General features: G+C 42.2%; 1 protein-coding gene across 5 annotated transcripts in view; it reads left to right on the forward strand.

Annotated features, from left to right (window-relative positions):
* The window catches only part of Adamts20 (ADAM metallopeptidase with thrombospondin type 1 motif 20), a 158,875-nt gene that overhangs the window by 60,046 nt on the left and 75,131 nt on the right, over window positions 1-23,698 (forward strand). For 3 of the 5 annotated variants that reach the window (XM_008826600.2, XM_029560348.1, XM_029560360.1), the window contains exons 11-18: window positions 94-198; window positions 3,981-4,126; window positions 5,552-5,733; window positions 5,826-5,962; window positions 8,945-9,062; window positions 13,959-14,054; window positions 19,142-19,308; window positions 19,460-19,589. In XM_008826600.2, the coding sequence (XP_008824822.1) occupies window positions 94-198; window positions 3,981-4,126; window positions 5,552-5,733; window positions 5,826-5,962; window positions 8,945-9,062; window positions 13,959-14,054; window positions 19,142-19,308; window positions 19,460-19,589 (1,081 nt within the window). Of the gene's footprint in view, window positions 1-93; window positions 199-3,980; window positions 4,127-5,551; window positions 5,734-5,825; window positions 5,963-6,095; window positions 6,306-8,944; window positions 9,063-13,958; window positions 14,055-19,141; window positions 19,309-19,459; window positions 19,590-23,698 lie in introns of those variants that run through there. The other 2 variants (XM_029560361.1, XR_003848439.1) reach the window with 2 other exon arrangements.

Genomic DNA, 23,698 nt, shown 5'->3' on the forward strand with positions numbered 1-23,698 from the left:
AGCCACGGAACAGATCAGGTGGCCCTGTGGGTGCAGAACCGGTCCTGGTGTTGGCGTCTTTACTCTTGTTTGCCTGCTTTGGTTCCTCCGCAGAGACAGTGCCGGCGTCTCTGGTGCACGAGTACGGAGGGCGTCCACAGGGGCTGTCGCACGCAGCACATGCCTCTGGCCGACGGGACGCACTGTGGCCCTGGGATGGTAGGTTTCCTCACAGGGTGAGTCTTGTACCAAGCCCTTATCGAAGGAGCAACTGCTCTGCATTTCAGCATTTATTCATTATTCGCTGTTGACTCTCGCCCCGCTAGTTGAGCTAATTTTATTGCTGTGTTTGTTGGCTATGGTATATTACCGCTGAATTACATGTCGAGTTTTAACTTTGCTTCTACATACAGCAGATGAGTTTTAAATAGTGAATAGTTATGTAAGTAATTATACAGACACACATGTATACGCACACAAAATGAATACAGACCACAGAACCCTAGTATTTCAGTGGCTCCCTCCAAATACAAAGATATTCCCATTGCACATGTTCTCTTCCTTAAACTTGAGTTGAATGTAATTGAATGTATTAAATGACTTTCTCAAATCTTCATTGGTATTAAATATATTAAATACATTTACTTCTAAAACAGTGGTCTGCCGTGCTGCATCTTTACCGTTCTAACACAGACTTGTCAAAATCTGTCAATGAAATATTGAATGATAAGGTTCATATGATCATGAAACGTGTTGTATAGGATTGTATCAGTTCTCTAGAAGAACAGAACGAGAGAGGGAGAGGGAGAGGGAGAGGGAGAGAGAGAGAGAGAGAGAGAGAGAGAGAGATTATACAGAGGGATTTATTGCATTTTGGAGAGCCAGAGAACTCGGTGGCCAGTCAATCCTAGAAGATGGAGCCTCAGAACAAATGGGGCCAACCAATGATACAATCCTAGTCAGATGCTGAAGGCCTAGATGCTTCCTGGAGAGACACTGGCATGAAGCTATGTTGAAAAACTAAAGAAGCTGGAATCTTGAGTTCATGGGCCACGGCAGCACCGGTAGATGTTCTCGCTCAGGAAAATGGAACTTAGATCCACTTTGAGTTGGGTCTTGTACAACATGAATGTTCTAGTTTGTTTTCTATTGCTGTGATGAAACACTGACCGAAAGTAGCTCAGGGAAGAAAGGGTTTGTTTGACCCACATGTTACAGTTCATCATCAAGGGAATCCAAGGCAGGAACTCAAGGCAGGAATTGAAGGTTGGAACCTGAGGCAGGAGCTGAAGCAGAAAGCACGGAGGAATGCTGCTTACTGGCTCCCTTCCCTGGCTCACTCTGTTACTCCTTCTATACAGCCCAGGCCCACCTGCCCAGGGATGGCACTGCCCACAGTGGGCTGGGCCCTTCTACATCAATTAGCAATCTAGAAAATACTTCACAGACATGGCCACAGGCCAAGCCAAAGGAGGGAGTTCTTTAACTGAGGTTCCCTCATCTGAGGTGACTCTAGTTTGTGTCAAGTTGACGAAAAGCAACCAGTGCGGTGAAAGATACATATGTATCCAGTTTCATTTGTTTCTGCAGTTACCCACTTTGCCAGCACAGTTTGTTGAATAGGCTATTTTTACTGCGTGTTTTTGTCACCTTTATCAAAAATTAGATGGCCCTAGTTTTGCCAGTTTATTCTGGCTCTGTTCTTGGGTGTACCCGTCTGTTTCTGTGCCACTTCCTGGCTGCCTGTGTTAGTGTAACTGTAGTGAAACCCAAGGTCAGGTAGTATGATAACGTCAGCTTTTCTGCTTCTCCTTAGGATCACGTTGGCTATTTTTTTTTTCTAGTTATATACAGAAGTCTATCAAGGAAAACTCTAGATTAGAATAAGTCAAACCCAGCAGTACAAACATGAAATTCTGCGACTCTGTGTACATGATCTCCAGTGGGCTTTGGTGGTCTTGCCCTCTGGCTTTTATCCCACAGCATACATCGGGTCTCTCCAGGGTCAGCGCCACTCCATACACATGTTCATATTGGTAGCCTCTCCAGCATCCTGGGGTTCCTTTGCAACATAAGCTTCGCTTGCATAACTTCTCCTGAACTTCCTTCAAGGAGCTGGCCCTGCTATGCTGCACATTATTTGGCTTCACTGGCTTTTTTTAAAACCTTAGAATGAGCCCCTGTGATCCCAAAACTCTTGCATTCCGCCAAACCAGCACCGTGTGGATGATGCTGAGCTCTGCCCACAGCTCAAGAAGGAGCTGGGCCCTTGGACCCTAGCTTTGGGGTCTCTTAAGTGCCTGTGGTTGATCTGACATGTCCCAGCAGACCCTCAGGCATCTCTGCCTTTTAAAATGAAAGTCTTTCAATTTTGTTCCTTGAGGTCTTTGATATGTGAAGTTTTGCCCCCGGGGTGTACTTCCTGTGGTCCCAAGGCAAAGTGGCAGTTTTCTCCCTGGTGGTACCGTCTCCTTCACAGTCACAGCTGTTTTGTGTGCACCTCCCTGTCCTCTGCTCTGAATGCACTCCTGTTCCTTTCTTCACCAGACCACACGCTTCTCATCTTCCTGCTCTGGTTTATCTTTTGAGTCCTTACTGGCTCCAAGCAGCAGGCAGTCACCCTGCCGTAGCCTAGATGTTATGCTGTCTTGAAATGCCATCCACCAAGTAGTTTAGTTCATTCATTTTAGATTTAGCCTCAGATTTTAGGACACAAACAAACTGTAGCCAGAATCTTTGCCAGAATGTAATATGCATGGTCTCTAAGAGAATTCCCAGTGGAGCCCTTAATCCTGTCTGAAACCTCATGAGCACAGCACCTACTGTCCACGTTTTTGTTGGTGTTCCCGTCTTCTGATGTCCCACCAGAACCTCACATGAAGCTCTGTGTACAGCATTCTAGGGCTTCTCTGTCTTACATGCCCATGTCTTCTGCATTCTTTATACAAACCAGCTTCATGGGCCTATAAAGCACATTAAATTTCAGTACAGCAGCAGCCCACCCTGGACACGGCCTGCTCTGCCAGCTGTTCTCCATGTGGCTGAGACAGACCACCTAGAAGCAGCAACCCGGGGGGAGCAGTTCAGTTGTGCTAGTGTTTCAGAGATTTCAGTCCCATCCTGGGGAGGCAGAGTGATCTGGTCTGAGGTGGGAAGAGCAGGTGGCAGTGGGTCCCACGTCACGGGGCAGGGACCAGAGTGCTTGGCCTCGAAGCAGGTCTGACCTTCCAATCGCTCATTTCTCGTGACCAAATTATATTTTTGATGAGGTGGAAATGGTTATCACTTAAGAAGTTGTTAAGCTAATTTTGTGTATTTTGTTTTCTATTTTGGTTTTTGTCCAAGTTTCTTACATTTTCCTGAATTTTTGAGGTACATAGAAGGGTTAGTGAGAGACAGTTTCTTCTATAAGTTTCCATGGAACAATGAAAATAAGAAATAAGGCCATCCCTGTGACTTTGGATAGGTTAAAGTAGAAAATATCTGAAGGGGCGAAAGAGTAAATAGATCGCTTGGATTTAGAACATGAAGACAAGAATATTCAAGTATATTCTTGATATATACAAGACAAGTATACTCCTGGCCTCCCCAGTGACTCTAAACTTCAAAAGCAAGAGAAATACTGTGTTCTTTGTGCAGTCTGCAGGCCTTTAGTCCTGAGTGGAAGGAAGTACTAATTCATAAGTTGGTGTCACATGTGGATGTGGTCTTTTTTTTTTTTTTTTTGGTCTTTTTGAGACAGGGTCTCCCTGTAGCCCCAGATGTCCTGGAACTCACTATGTAGACCAGGCTGGCCTTGAACTCACAGAGATCCGCCTGCCTCTGCCTCCCGAGTGCTGGGATTAAAGGTGTGTGCCACCACGCCCGGCTGTGGTCTCACTTTTGAATGAGCATTTGCTTTATATTGTTTCCAGAATTTTCTTCTTTCCATCTTTAAGCTCCACGTGCTGTCCTAGCCAGACACATTCAAGATGTTTCTTCTTGTGTGTTTGTATTTGTAGCATTGCCACCGTGGCCTGTGTGTGAACAAAGACCTGGAGGCCCGTCCCGTGGATGGCGAATGGGGCCCCTGGGGGCCTTACGGTTCTTGCTCCAGAACTTGTGGAGGCGGAATCAGAAGCACCGCCAGGCTCTGTAACCGTCCCGAGTATGTCTTTTTTATGTCACTGTAAATTAAGATTATCTCAAGGCACCAGAAAATAAACGTCAGTATCATTCACTTCTTAACCTGGAGGTCAGTGTGTAAGTTTCCAAGATTCAGAAAACTTCTGGAATATTTTAGGCCTTACTGATTTTTATTTTTGTGGATTCAGACTTTTAAGAACGCTAACCACTGGCTGGAGAGGTGGCTCAGCGGTTAAGAACACTGACTGTTCTTGCAGAAGACCCAGACTCAAATCCCAGCACCCACATGGTAGCTAACAACTGTCCATAACTCCAGTTCCAGGGGATCCGACAGCCTCTTCTTCAGCCGCAGGCATTGCACGACACAGGTGCACTTACCTACACACAGGCAATACACGCATACATATAAAATAAAAATAATAAATAAAAAAATATTTAAGAAAGCTAACCACCAAAGGAAAAAAAAGCTAATTACCTAGATTAAATTTTGTAATTTGAACTGAGACAGACTACTTTCTACTTTCTTCGTACTTTGTGTTTTCTGATTCAGTATAAATTTAAGGAATAAATATGACCGATGATGAAATGGTGGCATTCTCACATTTGCTGTTTCCATTGAAAGGCCCTGATCTTTCCACTTGAAATCTGTAGTTTGGTCACTAGATGTTTCATTGTGTATGTGATTTGAAAGCCTCATCTCCCTTTTCTGCTGGTGTTGTGGATGCATCATGGTGATGTAGCTGAGTAAGTGCTGAAGCGTCTCGCTGTATCCAACTACTTAAAAACATGTTGAAATCCCATAAAGATTTTAAAGAAATATTTATGCTGTATTTATAATACAGTAGCTCGTGAGCTGTGAGCCATGTCTGTCCCTCGTGCCTTATCAGTGAGCGTTTTTCAATGTGTAGAAATAGGACACATTCTGAATAAATAAGCAATTTATTGGAATTTTAGGATAGATAAATTGCATGTAATCTTTATATTCAGAATTTTTGGAGTTTATTTCCCATCAGAAACAAACAGTGACAGGCAAACATACATACCACACATATGTGGCATACATACATGTATGTACATATATCCTTCTTAATGCAGTGCCTTCCTTTATTTTCTATCTGTGCTTCACCAAGATGTGTTTTTTTTTCTTTTCAGAAAATGAACAAATCCCTGTTTTTGAAGTCTTAAAACAAAATCCTACTATTAGTTTCTTGTCAGTTTTGTCATTTCGGCCACCCAGGTCTCCGTGTCCATCATGAGGTGGCTGTTTTTGTGATTGATTAGCCAGGAGGTTGCTAAAATCCCTGTGATGACTTTCTAGTTTTTAAAATAAGTATTAGCAGACCACTAGTGGCTTTCCTGATACTCAGAAAGAATGCAACAGCTTTAGAACTCAATGGCAGCAGAAACATTGTACTGATGTGCTTTAAAATGTAATGAATTTGACTAGGCCAAGAAACGGAGGAAGGTACTGTGTGGGCCGCAGGATGAAATTTCGATCATGTAACACTGATTCATGTCCAAAAGGCAAGCGCGATTTCCGAGAGAAGCAGTGCTCTGACTTTGATGGTAAACATTTCAGCATCAATGGTCTCCCCTCAAATGTGCGGTGGCTGCCCAAGTACAGCGGGAGTAAGTAGTGATGCCTCCTGGATCTAAATGTTTGCCATGTGGGACCACATGGCTTCATTATCCCACCTCTCAAACTGGGCTTCTCTTCACAGTTGCCATGAAAGATCGTTGTAAGCTCTATTGCCGGGTGGCTGGGACCAGCAGCTTCTACCAGCTGAAGGACAGGGTTGCTGATGGCACTCCCTGTGGAGCAGAGACAAACGACATCTGTGTTCAAGGCCTCTGTCGGGTAAGTAAAGTGTGTGTTTCCATTCTAGTCGAAGGGACTTGAAGAATAATGTTATCCTCCTATTTCTAGAACAGATGTGGCCTCTGTTTCTTCAGAACATATTCCTGTGAGTTCTAATAGAGCTGTATTTTAGGTCATGCTGCTGACTTTGTTGTGGAGCAGTTCCCTGTGTCCTGGTGGTACACATCCATAATCCAAGCACTCAGGAGGCCAAGGCAGGCCAGCCTGACCTCCGTTGCTAGACCATGTCTCAAGAAATAAAAATGACTCACAAAGTATTAACACGGCTGGCTTCGTTTTGCCTCTCGTACCCCGGATCAGCATTAAAGATGAGATCAGTTTCTTAAACAGGTAGAAAAAGAATGGGCTTAAGGCTAGAAAAGTGCTATTGCTACCTCAGAAGTGAACTTCCATAGTGACGTGTGTCCCACATCTGTATTAAAACCATTGATTTCTTTCCTCCCCTTCTCTAGCCCTCTGGTTTTTATTTCCTTTACACATGTAGCAAACACTGACTGAGTAGTTAGATGTCAGATACTGTCCAGGTGACCACGACTAACGATGGGCTGGAGCTTCTGCTTCCAGGATGGTGCACACAGACTTGGGATGTTAGACATGCAAGCAGAGTGCTGTGAGTGGGATCATCAGCCAGACACCTTGGAGACACTGAGGAAGGGTGTTTCTGTTTTACCAGTAGGTAAAGGATTCAGGGACGTTTTGATGTAACATAGTGATGATGAGATTTTAGAAAAGCAAAGGAGATCAGAGTGGGAATCAGGCACAAGCAGATTTGATGCATACTTTCCATCTGAGTTTCTTGGAGATTCACATAAGAATTTGAAGTGGAAGGAGAGGTGTGATTTGCTTTGTGTGTTACAGTCTTCAGAACGTCCTTGATTTTAAGATAGGCAGGTGGACCGTTGAGCAGGATGCTCGGTGTGCAAAGGAGACCTGCCCTGCACCCGAAGACTGCAGGTGCTGAGCTTGAGCCTGCAGGCGGCTGTCCAAGAAGGCCCGTAGCGAGCGCAGTCCAAACTATACAGTTATGAGGCCATTCCCGTGGTTGAAGAGCAGCTTACTATGACTGATTTCATCTCCCTGTGACCAATCAGTGGTTCCTATCTGTTGCCCAGGCAACCGGCCTTACATTCACAGGACTAAAGAGATGCTCAGAGACTGAACCTGCGCTTTGGAAATAGCTTAAATAGTGCGAGAAGGTGCCTTGTTCATTTGATCAAGCAACATAGGCAGATGAAAGTTTTCTTTAAAAATGGCAGAGATGATATATGAACATATAGATGAAGTCCACTTTCAGAAAACACAACTGAAACTTTTTATTATGTAACTATTTGACTTGTGTATCAAAAAAAAAAAAAAAATCGTGTGCTGAGCCAGCAAGATGGCTCCGTAGGCTCTACCAGGCCTGATGACCTGAGTTCAGTCCCCATAGCCCACCTAGTGGGAGGACAGAATGAGCCCCAAGTTGTTCTCTGAGGTACAAACCCTGTTCCCTCCTCCCAGGCCTGATGACCTGAGTTCAGTCCCCATAGCCCGCCCACCTAGTGGGAGGCCAGAATGAGCCCCAAGTTGTTCTCTGAGGTACAAACCCTGTTCCCTCCTCCACTGAGTGAATAAACTAAAAAAGAAATTCATGTGATGTGTGAAATTTTCTCTTCTGGCATTCTCGTCACAGGGCGAGTTCTTTGCGTTAAGCACGTCAAGCGGGAAGAGCGCCTCTATGGAGCAAACTGAGCTTTTCTCAGACATCCCTAGGATGTACCCTTTACTCTTTATTTTTTACTCATTCTTTTAGTAGACAATTATACTGAGCATTAATTTTGGAGAAATAGTTTCTTTCAAGTGTTTATTTGAAACTGGGTTTATTCCCAGATTTCTAAGGCCACAGTGTTTTTTAAATGAATTACAAATGTCATCACATTTGTAATGACAGAACATATGTCAGGACATATTCCTGTGCGTTCCAGTAGAGCTGTATTTTAGGTCATGCTGCTGAGTCTGTTATGGAGCAGTTCTCTGTGTTCTGGTGGTACACGTGCATAATCCAAGCACTCAGGAGGCTGAGGCAGGCCAGCCTGATCTCTGTAGCTAGACCATGTCTCAAGAAATAAAACAAAAATGACTCACGAAGCATTAACATGGCTGGCTGGCTTCATTTGGAATACTCCAATGGGTCACTTACTGAATCATGTTTTTGTCTGTTTGAATTATATTTCTTTTTAATACATTTTTTATTTATTTATTTTTCTTTTATGTATGTGAGTGTTTTGCCCTAATGCGGGCACAATGTTGTGCAATGCCCATAGAGGCTGGAAGAGTGTCCAATCCCTTGGAACTGAAGTTACGGACAACTGTTAATGCCCTGTGAGTGCTGGGAACTGAACCTTGGTCTTCTTCAAGAGCAGCCAGTGCTCTTAACTGCCATCTCTCCAGCCCCTTTGAATTACATCTTTTAAAAATATTTTATTTATTATTTCTATTTTATGTGAGTGCACCCATGTTATGCACTGCCCGCAGAGGTCAGAAGGGGGCTTCGGATTCCCCTGGAACTGGAGTTAAGGATGGTTCATGGCCGCCATGTGGGTGCTGGGAGTCAAACCTAGGTCCTCTGCAAGAGCAGTCGATGCCCTTAACTGCTGAGCCATCTCTCCAGCCCCGAATTACACTTTTTAAAGGATGATTTTCAAGTGATGGTAGACTATAGAATCACTGTCACCACGTAGATCACAAATGTTTTCCCCCAAGAAAAATCTCTGAACCCTTGAAAGACATTACTTTTTCAATCCTGTGAACAAATTTTGTGAAAAGATACTGATGCACACCAGGATCAGTAGATAACTCTTGAGAGACTGTGTTGGACCAAATCTGTTAATTGAAGTAATCTTTTGGAGAACTCTGTATAGTGCCTGCATCTTGCTTAGATTGAGTTGCTTTGATGTGAACAATGATGATTGTGTTTTGAAGCAAGCTGGCTGTGATCACGTGTTAAACTCCAGGGCCAGGAGAGACAAATGTGGCGTGTGTGGTGGAGATAACTCTTCATGCCGGACACTAGCAGGTGTCTTCAACAGCGCGCATTACGGTAAGCTGTGTTTACGTCTGGTCTCACCTTTTATTTGAGATAGTACTGTAGTATGTAGTGAAGGCACAGTGGGAATTTTTTGTTATCGTTGTGTGCCCTTTGCACCCCAGTCCAAAATGATTGCACAAAAAAATTTCCCAAATGAAAAAATATGCCTGATACACCCATAAATTAATGAATTCATTACCCAAGATGAATCTAAGTCTGTTTTTATTTGTTTTGTGTTTGAAACAGGGTCTCACATATCCCTGGCTGGCCTCAAACTTCTGCTCTTCCAGCCTTCTCTGGTACTGACATTACAGGCGTGCAACATCACGTCCAATTTGGGCTGCGCTGGGGTCAAACTCAGGGCTTCACCTGTAACAGGAGAACCCTCTGTCAATTGAGAACATCCCCGACCCCAAATCTTATTCTGGGAAAAACATTTGATGCATCTAAGAGAATAAGTCCAGTGGTATTTGACCGTGGTGTGCGGGTAGTCCCGCAAGTGCGGGAGACCTTTTAATGATGCTCCTGTAATGTAAAGTATATTTATGGCTTTCCCCAGAAAACTTTCTTTCAGTTATTTTCATCATTTGAAACACTTGGGGGCAGGCTGAGGAGAGACTATAACCTGGTCTCTGTGTTGTATTTGTTATTGATATGATATTGAAAATGTTGATTGGAGAGAAAGGGTAAATATTGAACTTGAATATTGGCTTATAATTACCAACAGCATGTTGGTAATTGATTTTAGTTCTAATGGACATTTGGCCATGATTTCAATTTTACTGAAAATTGTTAATGCCTCAGACATTTTTCCATTCTAAAATTTACTGGGAAAGTTTTTTTTCTTTTAATGATAACAAAAACAAAACTTAAAATTTCCTTGTGAAGATTTATATAAATTTATATCCTATAGGTTTTTTTTATTTTTCAACATTGAATTGTGTTTGTATATTTGAGCATACGTTATTGTTAATTACTTCAATTAAAGAGGTATAACTTGAGGACTGAAGAGCTGGCTCAGCAGTTAAGAGCACTGGCTGCTCTTGCAGAGGATCTGGATTCAATTCCCAGCACCCACATGGCAGCTAACAACTGTCGGTAACTCCAGTTCCAGGGGAATCCTGACGCCCTCTTTTGACTTCCAGAGGCATTGCACAGTGCAGGTGCACTTAACAAACATGCAGGCATATATTCATACACATAAAATAAAAATAATAAAATATTTTTTTAAAAGATGTATAACCTGAGACTCAAAATTCATAGCTTAACCTCCACAGGAGGCACAGTGCATTGTATCTTCTGATGTGCTGGTGATGGTCATGAACGTTCCGTACTGATCCCTGTGCTCCTTTTTTCATGGTTGCACATTTCCTGGGAGCTACAATCCTTGGATCCCTGTCCATAACCAGAGACACACACTTGTGGTAGACTGCATTTACTAAGAAAGTGTTTTTCCAATACAGAATCACATATAATCAAATTAGAATTAAATACTTAACCTTGTGAAAATGGTTTTGCAGTTCATCAGTTTTCAGAAGGGAAACCCTGTTCTATCATGTTCAGGACCGAGTAACACTGGCCACATCTGCCCCCTGGTGGTCGCCTTCACCTTGTCACCTTTTCTGTGCCTTTGACTTGCTTATACTAAAAAGATGGAATAGCTCTCTGTTCAGCTCCTTGGCCCATCTTTTAATTGGGTTACTTCTTGTCTTGATTCTCTGTTTTTTGAGTTCGTTGTATATTCCTGATGTTAAACCTCTGTCATATGTGTCCCTGGTGAAGATTTTCTCCCATTCTGTGGGTTTTCTCTTCACTTCCCTGGTTGCCTCCTTTGATGTACAGATGCTTTTCAGTTTAATGAGGTCTCATTTGTTGATTCTTGACCTTGTTTCCTGGGCAGCTGATGTCCAGTTTAGAAAATCCTTTCCTACACCTTTATCTTGTAGGTTTTTGCCAATGTTTTCTTCTAACAGTTTCAAGAGTTTCAGGCTTCACGTTGAGGTCTTTGATCCATTTGGAATTGACTATTTTTTTTTTAATTTTTATTTTATGTGTATTGCCTGCATGTAGGTAAGCGCACCCGTGTCGTGCAATGCCTGCGGAGGTCAGAAGAGGCTGTCGGATCCCGTGGGACTGGAGTTACCAACAGTTGTTAGTTGCTGTGTGGGTGCTGGGATTCAAACCCAGGTCTTCTGCAAGAACAGTCAGTGTTCTTAACTGCTGCGCTGTCCCTCCACCCCTCCTGTCTTGTCTTCTTTTCTCAGTAATCTAAGGGTTTTTTTGTTGTTTTTTTTGTTTTAAGCTCAAGGACTGTTTATTAGAGTTTGAAAGAAAGCTGCAGGTGGAGCTGCTTCTGGGAAGAGGGAAGTAAAGGTGTGGGCGAGAGAAAGCCTTGTCTATAACTCTGTAATACAGTTTAAAATCTGGTATAATAATGCCCCCGGCATTGCTCTTAGTGCTCAGGGTTGCTTTGGCTATCCGAGGTCTTTTGTGTTTCCATATGGACAGATAGGCTGACTAGATTCACCAGATGGGCAAGTACTGGGGAAAGGCTGGGGGTGCCAACAACACAGCAGACAGTGGCAGGGATATCAGAGTATAAGGGCTCTAGTGGGAGGAGGAGGCAATGGGAGGGTGCCATCTAGGAAGTGGGTATATAGATGAATAAGATTGTTTGGGATGTTCTGTGTGATATACACACACAAAAAATTAACAAATTTAAAAAATGAGTTATATTTGAAGAAGAAGCATAAAAATTTACATCATGTTAATTAGTAGAGGTGATAAACATTACCATTGAAATCTACCCGATGATTTTATATCCATACACATGTGCCAAGGATCCGAGTGCAACCGACCATGACTAGTAATAATCACATACATACAGATTAGAAACGCATGCACCAACATCTAAGTGTTATTTGTAAAAACAATGAGTCTTTCTGTCAGAAACAGTATATTTTAAAATGAAATGGAGATCTTTTTTAAAGGTGAAAAACTCATTCAATTTTATCTCTTATGGGGTTTATACTGAGTTCAATATTGTATAACTGTATTAATTCAACTGTGAACCTAAAAATTTTGTAGCCACTTTTGAAAGAGATGTATCTTTGCTCTGGAAACTGTTACTGAGTATGTTAAAGCTGTAATGAAATGCTGCTTCTAATTTAAAAAAAGGCGGGGGGGAGTAGCAAAAAATAGTGGAATAAACTGGTGGGAATGTTTTATGGCGCTGAGTCACTGATTACCCTTAATCTTGGAGATTACAAACTGCAGCCAGTGTGTACGGTACATATAGAACTGCGCACCCCTTATCTCAAAATGATGCCTTCAGTCAGGCTTCTCCAAACATGCAGGGTGACCCGGCATATCTTTAAAACAAACACACTCATGCTACAGTCTTTTCAAATCTAATACACAAGAAAAATTACAGCTTCCGTACTCACATACTAAACTCAGGCAGTCAATTAAAAAGGACAAGGAAAACCTGGGATATCATCTCTAGAGGTTTCTAGACATCTAAGCAAAATGACTATTTTTAGAGAAAATAGTTATTTTTTAATGTTATTTTATCTTTATTTAGCTTGTTTATTTTATCCAGTGTTTTGTCTTCATGTAGTACCAGTATTGCTGAATTTGGCCTCGTCAAATAGAGATACCACTTTGATTTCTACTCCAATAAACTTTCTACTTTTCTCATAACAGATGTCGATAGACTTTAAAATTGGTGGGTAAATATGGGAGTTCCAGTTTGAAGTAAATACTAAAAGCTTAAGAAAAACATGAGATTTTTAAAAAAATTATTTGTCAATATTGGTATTTGCTGCTACTGAGTCTCAAATAACATATATCAGCGACAGTCATATTAATAGCCCTGGATCTGTGACTAGCATTTGAAATTCTAGGTCCCCCCAGTAGAAAGTATGAAATATAATCTATTAGCTCAACTTAAAAATTCTCTATGGTCAGAACTTTAGAGGTAAGAAAAAAGTGAAGATATGTTGGACGTTAAGTGGTCTAGAACACTAATCTGCTTACAGAGGACTGAGTTTGATTCCTAGAACCCATAGCAGGTGACTCACAACCACTTGTAACTCCAGCTCCAGGGTGGCTGATGACTGCTTCTGGCCTCCACAGGCATCTGCACACATGTGACATTTATTCACACAGACGCACATATACAATATAAAAGAAAAAAGTAAAAATAAAATCTTTCAAAAAAAGAATCTCAAGGTATCTGCATCTCTTGACAGCTACCTTCAGCTCAGTCACCTGTGACTTGTTAAGGCATTTATTCAAAAGGAAAAACAACTGCATTACATTTTAAAGGTTAAAAATCAAATCTGGGGAGCTGGAGAGATGGCTCAGCAGTTAAGAACACTGACTGGTCTTACAGAAGACCCGGGTTTGAGTCCCAGCACCCACATGGCAGCTAACAACTGTCTGCAACTTCAGTCCCAGGGGATGGGACAGCCTCTTTTGTCCTCCACGGGCATTGCACGACACAGGTGCACTTACCTACAAGCAGGCAATACACGCATACACATATAATAAAAATAATAAATTTTTAAAAATTAAATCTGGGTCTGGAGAGATGGCTCAGTGGTTAAAAGCACTTGGCTGCTCTTGCAAGGAAGGACCTGCAGTCAGTTCCCAGCACCCACATGGAGGCTCACAATTAATTATCCATAACTCCAGTTCCAGGGGATCAGATACCTTCTTCTGACCCTCCAGGGACTTATACACCCGAGTGGTGCATTTACATGCATGCAGTCACACTCAGAAAGAATGAATGAGTGAATGAGTAAGTAAATCTAGGACATCCATTCCTGTTTTTCAGTCATTCAATAGTAGCTGAATGAATATTTGCTTTTTGTGAAATTTAACATGGACAAAACTGTGTTGTAGGATACAATGTCGTTGTAAAGATTCCCGCAGGAGCAACAAACATTGAAATTCTCCAGCACAGCTATTCTGGAAAACCAGAAGATGACAATTACCTCGGTAAGCATTTTTAATAGGCAGCAGCTGATACCTGGCTTGTGTGCGATTTCATGGAAGTCTGTGGTTGATGTAACGCTGTGGAAGACAGCAAGAGATCCCCACGAAAGCAAGGCCTGGCCTTGTACTCGCTTCCGTCATCTCTGTCTCTGGACATAGGTTCTTCTTAAGCTGGACAAAATGTATCATTTTAGAAGGGAAAAAAGAAATAATGGAAAATTAGTTTTTAGTTTATTCTCAGAGATAATCAAAATTTGTATTCAGTTAAAGCTGCATGTGTTTTCAGAATAGAATACTGTTCTTTTCTAATGTTCATTATTCTTCTGAGGTTTGATGATTTAAATAGTTTCCTTTGATGTTTTGACTATTACATCATGTGACATTGCTATGCCAACATTACAGTTCTAGCCGAATAAACAGCCTGACTTAGTTATAAGAGCACAAATTTGGATCCACCTTTATATTATCAGGAAATCTTCCCCTTTGATCCCTAGGTCCAAAATAGCTCATATACAAAATAAAATATCTCATGCATACAATATGCTGTGTTCAGCATCTTGATTCTAATTCAAGCATACCCACATTCATTCATTACTTCGGAAAAAGGACAAATTGAGCTTCCAAACAATCACCATCAGGTGCCCAGGTCACAAGCGCACCGGGCTCAGTGAGCTTGTTTGCACTATAAACAGTATCTTTTGGGTACAGGGTTGAGTAAAAGGCATTAGTCCAGATTCTGTCCATTTGGTAAAGGTCACTGCTACAGCGTTAGTTACTGTTGCTGTGATAAGCATCGAAGCAGTGTAAAGAAGGAATCGTTATCAGGCTTATGGGGGAATAGAGCCCATCACCAGGAGGGAGGCACAGAAACTGGGGCAGAGAGCTGAGCGCACACGTCTTCAGCTGTGAACAGGAAGCTGGAAATGGGCCCTGAGGTCCCACAGCCACCCCAGTGATGTGCTTCTTCAGTCACGTCACGTCTCCTCAACCTCCCAAACAGCACCACTACTGGTTCCGGGGATTCATATACTAGGAGTCTTTGGGGGGCATTTTCATTCCTCGGAGCCAATGCTTGAATTATATGTAACCCATCAAACCGGAGAAGGTGATAGCCAGCTGGTACTGAGGATTTATCTGCTTCAAATTAATAAAGTGTGAAATATTGGCCTGTATAACTGATACTGATAACTGGGAATGTGACTCTGTTATGAGCTGGTCATTTCAGAAATTACAGTTCCTATTATAATGACAAATGTAAAAGTGCCTGTTTAATGGGTAAAGGATTTCTTTTGAGGATGAAAAGTTAGACTTTTGCAATAATTAACCATCTAGACCTGACTGCTCAGCATTGCAAATGTGCTAACTGTTGTTGACACAAGAGTGTCAAGAGTGCTGTTCACTTAAGAGTGTTCATTTATGCTGTGTCACTTTCACTGTGGTGAATGCCAAATGTTCCCTGAAGAAAACTGAATGCATATGTTTTATTATCCTTTAGTATTCAGTTGATACTATTTTTCTCTTCCTAAAAATGTTGTCTAGGTTCATAGACAAAGATGTATTCTAACATAATGAGGATTAATTCATGTGGCCAGTCTTGACTTCCATATCTTCTGGGAATGGAGCACATCTTCAAGTTTAAATTTTTTTAAATGTTCCACTGGGCATGTTGGCTCTCACTTTAAATCCCAGCATTTGGGAGGCAGAGGCAGGCAGATCTCTGTGAGATCAAGGTCAGCCAGGTCTACATAGCAAGTTCCAGGCCAGCTGGGGCTGTAGGAAGACCTTGCCTCTAAAAACAAACAAGGCTGGAGAGATGGCTCGGTGGTTAAGAACACTGACTGCTCTTGCAGAGGAGCCAGGCTCAATTCCCAGCACCCACATAGCAGCTAACAACAGTCTGTAACTCTGGTTCCAAGGGAATCCAATGCCATCTTCTGACCTCCATGGACATTGTATGACATGGGTGCACTTACATACATACAAGCAATATACTCATACACATAAAATAAAAATAAGTAGAATATTAAAAACAAACAAATTTAAATGTTCAATAAGGTATCTAATGTGTAATTGAGCTATAAATAGAAATATCACTCTAATTGAAAATGAGAAAGATTGACACATGAATCACTAGAAAATACCTTGAAATTTATTTTTTTGAGAATTTCACACATGCGTATAATATTTTGCTCAAATCCATGCCACTCTCTCCCCTCCACTCCTATAGCCTCCCCAGCACTTTTCCCTCCCAACTTCATGTACTCTGTTTGAGTCCACTTAGTGCCGCTGGTATGTGCACGTATGTGCATGGGTGCAAGGCCATCCAGTGGTGCGTGTGCAGCGTGAGAGAGTGTCTTACCCCTGAAAACCCTGACATCCTCCCTCCCTGAGCAGTCATCAATTGCCGGCACTCCTCAGCTAGGGGCAGGGGCGTTGTGAGTCTCTCTGGCATCCGTGCTGGTATTTTGGCCAGCTTGGGCTTCTGTAAGTCTTGTGTATTCTGTCACAGCTCAAGTGGGTTCATTTTAAAAAGAACCAATAGTTGCAAAATGTGCACGGATTTTTGTTAAGTTTTTCCCCCCCTTTTAGTACAACCCATGCTCCCTTAAATAGCCCTTTCTGCATTTGAAAATGATCAGATTCTTGCACAGAGAAATTTGTTTCACAGTATAAATATTGAACTTGATTTGTTCTTTAGTGTAATTTGTGAAGATACTTAAACTATCCCCCCCCACAACATTTCACTTGTTCTTTTAAAAATATCTTATTATGTTTTAATTTTATGTGTGAGTTATTGCCTGCATATGTGTAAGTTTACCTGTGTTGTGTAATGCCTGTGGAGGCCAGAAGAGGGTGTAGGATCCCCTGGAACTGGAGTTGCTGATGGTTATTAGCTGCCATGTTGGTTCTGGGACTGAAGCCTGGGTCCTTTGCAAGAGCAGACAGTGTTCTTAATCGCTGAACCATCTCTCCAGCCCCATTTAATTTATTCTTTATCATTCCTGTAAAGATTACTTTTTCGAAGCCGGGCATGGTGGCACACACCTTTAATCCCAGAACTCAGGAGGCAGAGGCAGGTGGATCTTTGTGAGTTTGAGGCCAGCCTGGTCTACATAGTGAATTCCAGGCCAGCTGGGGCTACAAGGAGACGTGTCTCAAAAAGACAAAAAATTAAAAAGAAATTTTTTAAAAAGATTACTTTTTCGGGGCTTGGAAAGGTGGCTCAGTGGTTAAGAACACTGGTTGTTCTTGAAGAAGACCCGGGTTCGAATCCCAGCACCCACATGGCAGCTAACAACTGTTGGTAACTCCAGTTCCAGGGGATCTGACAACCTCTTCTGACCTCTGTGGGCATTGCACGACACGGGTGCCCTTACCTACATGCAGGCAATGCATGCATATTATTGTTTAGCCGTAAGGAAATGGTGTTTTTTTGGTGAGGTTTCCTGGGATGCTAAGAAAATATTTTCTTCATGGTTTCTTTTCAGATTCCATCAAAAACTATAATGTAAATTAAAAGCAAATAGAAAAGTACTTGACTGATACAGGGGTTTTATTAACATGTATTGAAAGCTAAACATAAATAGGATAGTGCTGTAAAATTGGCATACTTTAACAAGTATTTTACAGATTTGATTCTGGTTAATAGCCTGTTAGGATAGAAATTTTCATTAACTCTATTACGTAGTTTAGGAAACTGACCAAGAAGCTTACCTAAGATGATATAGCAATGAGCTGGAATCACTTGAACATGGTTTTACCAAATCCTTTTGTCTCCTTACTCCCACACTGATGTGGACATTGTGCAACTTTACATCTAAGGATACCAAATTATTTATGTATTGTATTATTGTTTTATACGTGTATGTACATGGTATAGCAAATTATGTATATATTATCATTTTATATGTGTGTGTGCATGGCATATAAATACACATACATGTACATACATCACAGGGTACTTAGATACCCTAACAAACATAACAAAAGAGCTCACAGCTCAAGGATACAGTCCATCACCCCAGGAAGTCCTGGCAGCAGGAGCCTGGAATGCTGGTTCCCTCATACCCACAGCCAGGAAGCAGAGAGGGACGATTGCTAGTGTACAGTGAGCTTCCTCTTTTTTATGCAGACCAAGCCCTGCCCAGAGAATGGTGCTACCTACTGTTAGTCTGGCTCTTCTCACCTCATTGTACCCACTCCAGATACTCCCTCACAGGCATAGCCACAGGCTATCCTAATCTAGATAGCCCCTCACAGATGTGCTAGGAAGTTTGTCTCCTAGGTGATTCTGTATACCATCAAGTTGATAATCAATATTGACCATCACTCAGGCTTATATGAATGCTTGCCAATAGGAGAGAAAACACGTAAGGGGACTGACAAAGGAAGATGGCAATATTGTTTTGAAAACAGATATTCACATGTATCAACAGTGATGCAGTGCCTCTCTATGAAGAACTGTGGGCATTTATACAGAGAATGGTGTAGTCATTGCCTGGTCTTTTAAAATACTGCCTAGTCTTGATCCAGTGCTCACACATGGTTAAACTAAATGGATCGCAAAACAAAACCCAAAGTCATGAATCTGGCAAATTAGCTGGTAGAGAGGAGGGGGGAGGATAGGGATGGGAAGGTGTTAGGAGGCATGATGGAAGAACGAGTTACATTCATGGATGAACTTGTCAGAGAACTAAATAAAAAAGGGCCTTAAAACTTTAAAGCTTTGCGTATTTTTGCCCAAATTAAGCATAAATCCATGCAGTTTGGCTATCCCATGAGGCTGGGATTGGGTGACTGCTCTGTACATTGGGGTTCTTGTTTCTCTTGCTTTGCAACTTCCTGTTTGTCCTTCCCTGGCTTCCTGCCTCTGAGAAGGTGACCTCTCACATAGGGTAAATTTGTTGTAATATGTGTGGCTGGTGTGCTGAAGTTTTCTCACTTGCAGATTAGAGGCCGTAATGAGATAAAATAGTTTATTGCCCTAGTTTCAATTTATATGTACTTTCTTTAGAGTCAGAAAAAAATGTGAATTTTAAAGAAGTTGAGTAATGCTGACGTCACTCTCTCGTCTTTTTATGGATTTACAGCATTATCTGACACTCAAGGGAATTTTCTTTTGAATGGAAACTTTGTTGTAAGTATGTCAAAAAAAGAAATCAACATCCAAGGAGCTATTTTTGAATACAGTGGCTCAAACAACTCAATTGAAAGAATTAACAGTACAGATCAGCTGGAGGAAGAGCTTGTTCTGCAGGTAGGTGTTGTGTAGTCGCTAGGAGAGAGCTGCACCCTTATTCCTGAACTGTTGCAGTTAAATGCATAGCATTTATTATTAAGTATAAAATTCTGTCATAAGAACATGCCTTTTATAAATTAATTGTATGTATTTCTGTATTTTTATTGAGGTGCTATGTGTGGGTAATTTATACAACCCTGACGTACACTATTCCTTCAACATCCCTGTGGAGGAGAGGAGTGATCTGTTCTCCTGGGATCCATATGGGCCGTGGCAAGACTGTACCAAAATGTGCCAAGGTACCTGGCCTTAAATAAGAGACCCAAGTTTGACTGGGCATGCTGGTGTCATTTGGGTCCTTTAAAGTCTGGCTGGCTGTTGAATCGTCCGTACCTAGGGCACACGGGCACGTGTCCCCCGGGCACACGGGCACGCAGCAGATGTGTATCTTTCCCCTTAACTTTTCCAGTCTCTGTCTTTTCAATATTTTCCATCGCTGACTGTTTCCGTTCTCATGATCATTTTCTCGTTTCCTCCCTCAGTCTCTTCTTTTCAGCACATGAGCATTTTCTTAAAATTTTAATTTACCCCCTGCTTCCTAGATTAGTACCTACCCTCTCATCCCGCACCCTCCACGCACTGTTTCTTAACAACTGATCTTATATTTTTGAGAAGGCAAACATCAATAATTCTTTCATTTCTCTTCCTTGAACATGAGGAAATATATTCGTATCAATGATTTGGGAAACTGAAAGGATCAGAGAGAAAAACAGCAAAGTAGGAAAATTTATATTAGAGAAAAAACAGAAAGGGTGGGATCACTGTGCAGCCTGGAATTGTGGGTGTTTGACAGTATGCTCAGTGCCATCCACATTTATTGAGGGACTGTTTTGTTTCAGATTAATAAGACCACAGTTCTGTATTCAGGTTTTAGAGTCTGGCTGGTGCAGCCCAAGTTTGAGTAAATGTCATGATGTAACTATGATGCCACAGCTCTTTGCAAAGATTCCCACAGAAAAGTTGGAGGAGGGGGTTGTTCAGGGTTGAAACTGAGGTACAAAGTTTGTATAGAATGGGGCACAACGGGGAGCAGTGGGTTAGAGATAGTGCAGCTAAGGAAAGTTAGTGACCACAGTGGCCCTGGATGGTGAGGAATAGTTCAACCATGCCACCTGATGGGTGCAGAAGGAAAAGTGATACTCCTCCCAGAAAAAGCCAGTGTCTCAGTCATCTGGATTTGGAGCAGTGCTGCTCAGAATGACTTCGGGGAATGGACATTCCCGTTGCTGCGTGGGGCAGGATCTCAGGGAGGTGATACAGTCGTGGGTGACTATCAACTGATAAATGCTGGAATGGAAGGAACCAAACACTGGCAGGTGGGGGAAGTTCAAGGATTCACTTTGATGGGAAGGCCGTGGGTGCACTTTGCAGTGGACAAGTGGAGTTTGGGGACCTGGGACCAGCAGTCATGCAGTGGGTGTATAAACGGGCCTATGGCTGTGGATTTGGGAAGCTAGAGTGACAATACAATACAGCAGGCAGATGAAGACAAATTCTAGGGTGCAGTGGATACCCCAAGCGAGGAATAATGTGCTTCTGAGAGGTGGCAATATACGAGACATGGTGGGCGCCCAAACCAGGGGAGCCTTGACAGCCACGTGCAGGAGGGTCGCTGTTCGTTCTTTTGCCTTGTAGGTTATGACGATCACATTCCTGTTGGATGTAACTTTTTAGTTTGCTTTCTTCTTACTCTGTGTATAAAAGTTATCAGTCCTCAAGCTTTTAGACTAGCTGTAAATTTATCAGTGTCTTTCTTAGTTATTTTTCAGTTCTATTTTCCTTCCGTTGACGAACTTTAGGGTTTCTTTTTTTGCTCTTGTACTGAAGAAGTTGTTCCTTTAGTCTCTGTGTGACTGTCTCCTTGAGATAACCTTCACTGTTATGCTGGAAATTCCCTTCAGCTTTTCTTTAATCTCATGAGGTCCTCGTGAGGTGAAATAAAGACTGCAGTGTTTTACTAAGAGGGAAAGGCAGTTGTTGAGACTTTTCTGAAAATACCATCATTTGAATCTCTGCTTGCCTAAAACTAATTGGTATAAATTCTAACATGATTCCCCTTTAAAACTTCAAAAGCTTTGTCCTTTGGCTGGTTCTTGGCTCATTCCTTACTTTTCTGGGCTTGTGAGGGGATGTTTTATGGGTGTCCTTAGTTCTCGTTGGAAAGTGGAATGTGTACTTCATACTGGTATTCGTTCTTGTCTGTTTTCCTGCATAATTATGACAATCCGGTTTGAAAACAGATTTTTTTGTAAAATTATATTGAATTATGTGTATTTCCTACAGAACATTTTAATCATCTTTAGATCCACTTCCCCATCTACCCCCTCCCATAGTTTCTACTCACTGAATTGCGTGCATTCTCTCATTTGTGTTAAGGCCTATCATGCCAAGTTAGTGTCCGAAAATGTTCCTCAGTGCAAGCTCATTCTCTGAGGCCTAGTCAGCCCATCTCGAGACCCACTCTTCAGGAAGCTCAGCTCTTCCTCACCCAGCAGTAACCAGCTGCCAGTAGTTCTTCAGCTAAGATTGGAGTCTGCTGCCCATGTCCACAGTTCTGTGCTGGGTTTTTGTCTGCTTAAGTTTGCGTGGGTCTTGTGCATACTGACACCGTTGCTGTATGTTCATATGAGCACAGTGGTTTGTAAGACTGCTTCCATACGGTCCTGCACCTCTTCCCTGCCTCTCACAATCTTTCTTCCCCCTCTTTCACAGTGGTCCCTGAGCCCATATAGGAGTCCTGTCCAAGGACCCACACTCTGCAGATTCTTATTCTCGATGCTTTGGGCCATTTGTGACCTTTTGTGTTTCATTGATGAGAGTTAAAAGATGCATTCATATTCTTTCTACCCCTCGGTCCACTCTGTTCTGTGAGCCTTAGGTGTGGAAGTTGCATTGTAGATGTGTCACTTAGGATTGGACAATTCAAAGATAATCTATGTGTGTGACCAGTTATGGATCTTTGTAATAGTCTCCATCTGTTGCAAAAGAAGCTTCTTTAATGAGTGGTGACTAGGATACTTGTCTGTAAATATAAGGATCCATATTTAGCGTATAGTAAGAAATTATATCTGTCTAGGGATGTGACAGCCCTTAGGTTTTCTCTAAGATCTCTGACCTCTCCTGTCATGTATATTTGGCTAGGTTTACAGTACCACACATGACTTTCCTCCCATTGAGTGGGCTTTAAGTCTAGTTAGGTAACTGTTGATTACCCCCAAGATAAAAGTGCCACTACTTCCCCAATATAGTTTGCTGTGCCAGTCATTGTTGTGGTTATTAGGCCTTAAAGCTGGAGTTGGACCATTCATGGATTGATGTTCTCCCTTAGCAGCTTGCATAGTGCTCTCTATAACTATGAGAGCCAGCCTTCAGGGAGGAGCTTCCAGGTCAGTTCCAGCCCCCTTGCTCCAAGACCTGTTTCCGAAGTTTATCCTATCTTCAGTAGTAGAGTCTTACCTTCAAGTTCTGGGAGGAAATCAAGTGCTGTGGCAATAGCCTGTAAAATTTTGGAAGTCTCTTGGACCACCCTGGCCAACAACACAAAGGGAGATTTCTCCTGCCTGGCACTGTTTCTTGTTATACAGCCTTCAGCTGTACACATGGGCTTGTGTAGAGATATTGTGTGTGTAATTTTTCAGTAAGTTTTTTGGACTAATACAATTTTCTCTGTTTTTGTTACACTAGCTAGGCATTGTTTCTCTCTCCTCTCTCTCCCTGTCCAGTCCTCCCCCCCAGCCCTCCCCAGTTATTGGACATTTTTAATCATTTTCTCAAACTAATTTTTCTCTTTGTCTTTCTAAAATTTATATTATTTGAAAGTTCAGTCTATTTTTTTTTTAATTATGTATGAGTGTATTGCCTACATGGTATATAATTGCACCCATGTCATGCAGTGCCCACAGAGGTCAGAAGAGGGCATCAGATCCCCTGAAACTGGAGTTTTGGATGGTTGTTAGACACCATGTGGGTGCTGGGAACTGAACCCACGTCCTCTGCAAGAGCAGCCAGTGCTGTTAACCACTGAGCCATCTCCAGCCCCAAAGCTCAAGCTCCTTAATGGAGCCCCTTTTCTTAGTTCTCGTCAACCCTGTTGTTTCATTAATGTTCCTTAGCATTGTGTTTTCTGGGGCTGGAGAGAAGACTCAGCGGTTAAGAGCACTGGCCGCTCTTGCAGAGGACCAGGGTTTGGTTCCCAGCACCCACAGGGCAGCTGACAACCATCCATAACTCCAGTTCCAGGGGATCTGACACGCTCTTCTCTACTCTGCAGGCGTTGCTCACATGTGGTGCATTTAATACATGCAGGCAAAATACACATGACACAGTGAAGTAGGCACTGTGCTCTTCT

This window comes from Nannospalax galili, unplaced genomic scaffold, assembly GCF_000622305.1.
Source record: "Nannospalax galili isolate Female #2095 unplaced genomic scaffold, S.galili_v1.0 scaffold232, whole genome shotgun sequence".
Taxonomy (NCBI): Eukaryota; Metazoa; Chordata; class Mammalia; order Rodentia; family Spalacidae; genus Nannospalax; species Nannospalax galili.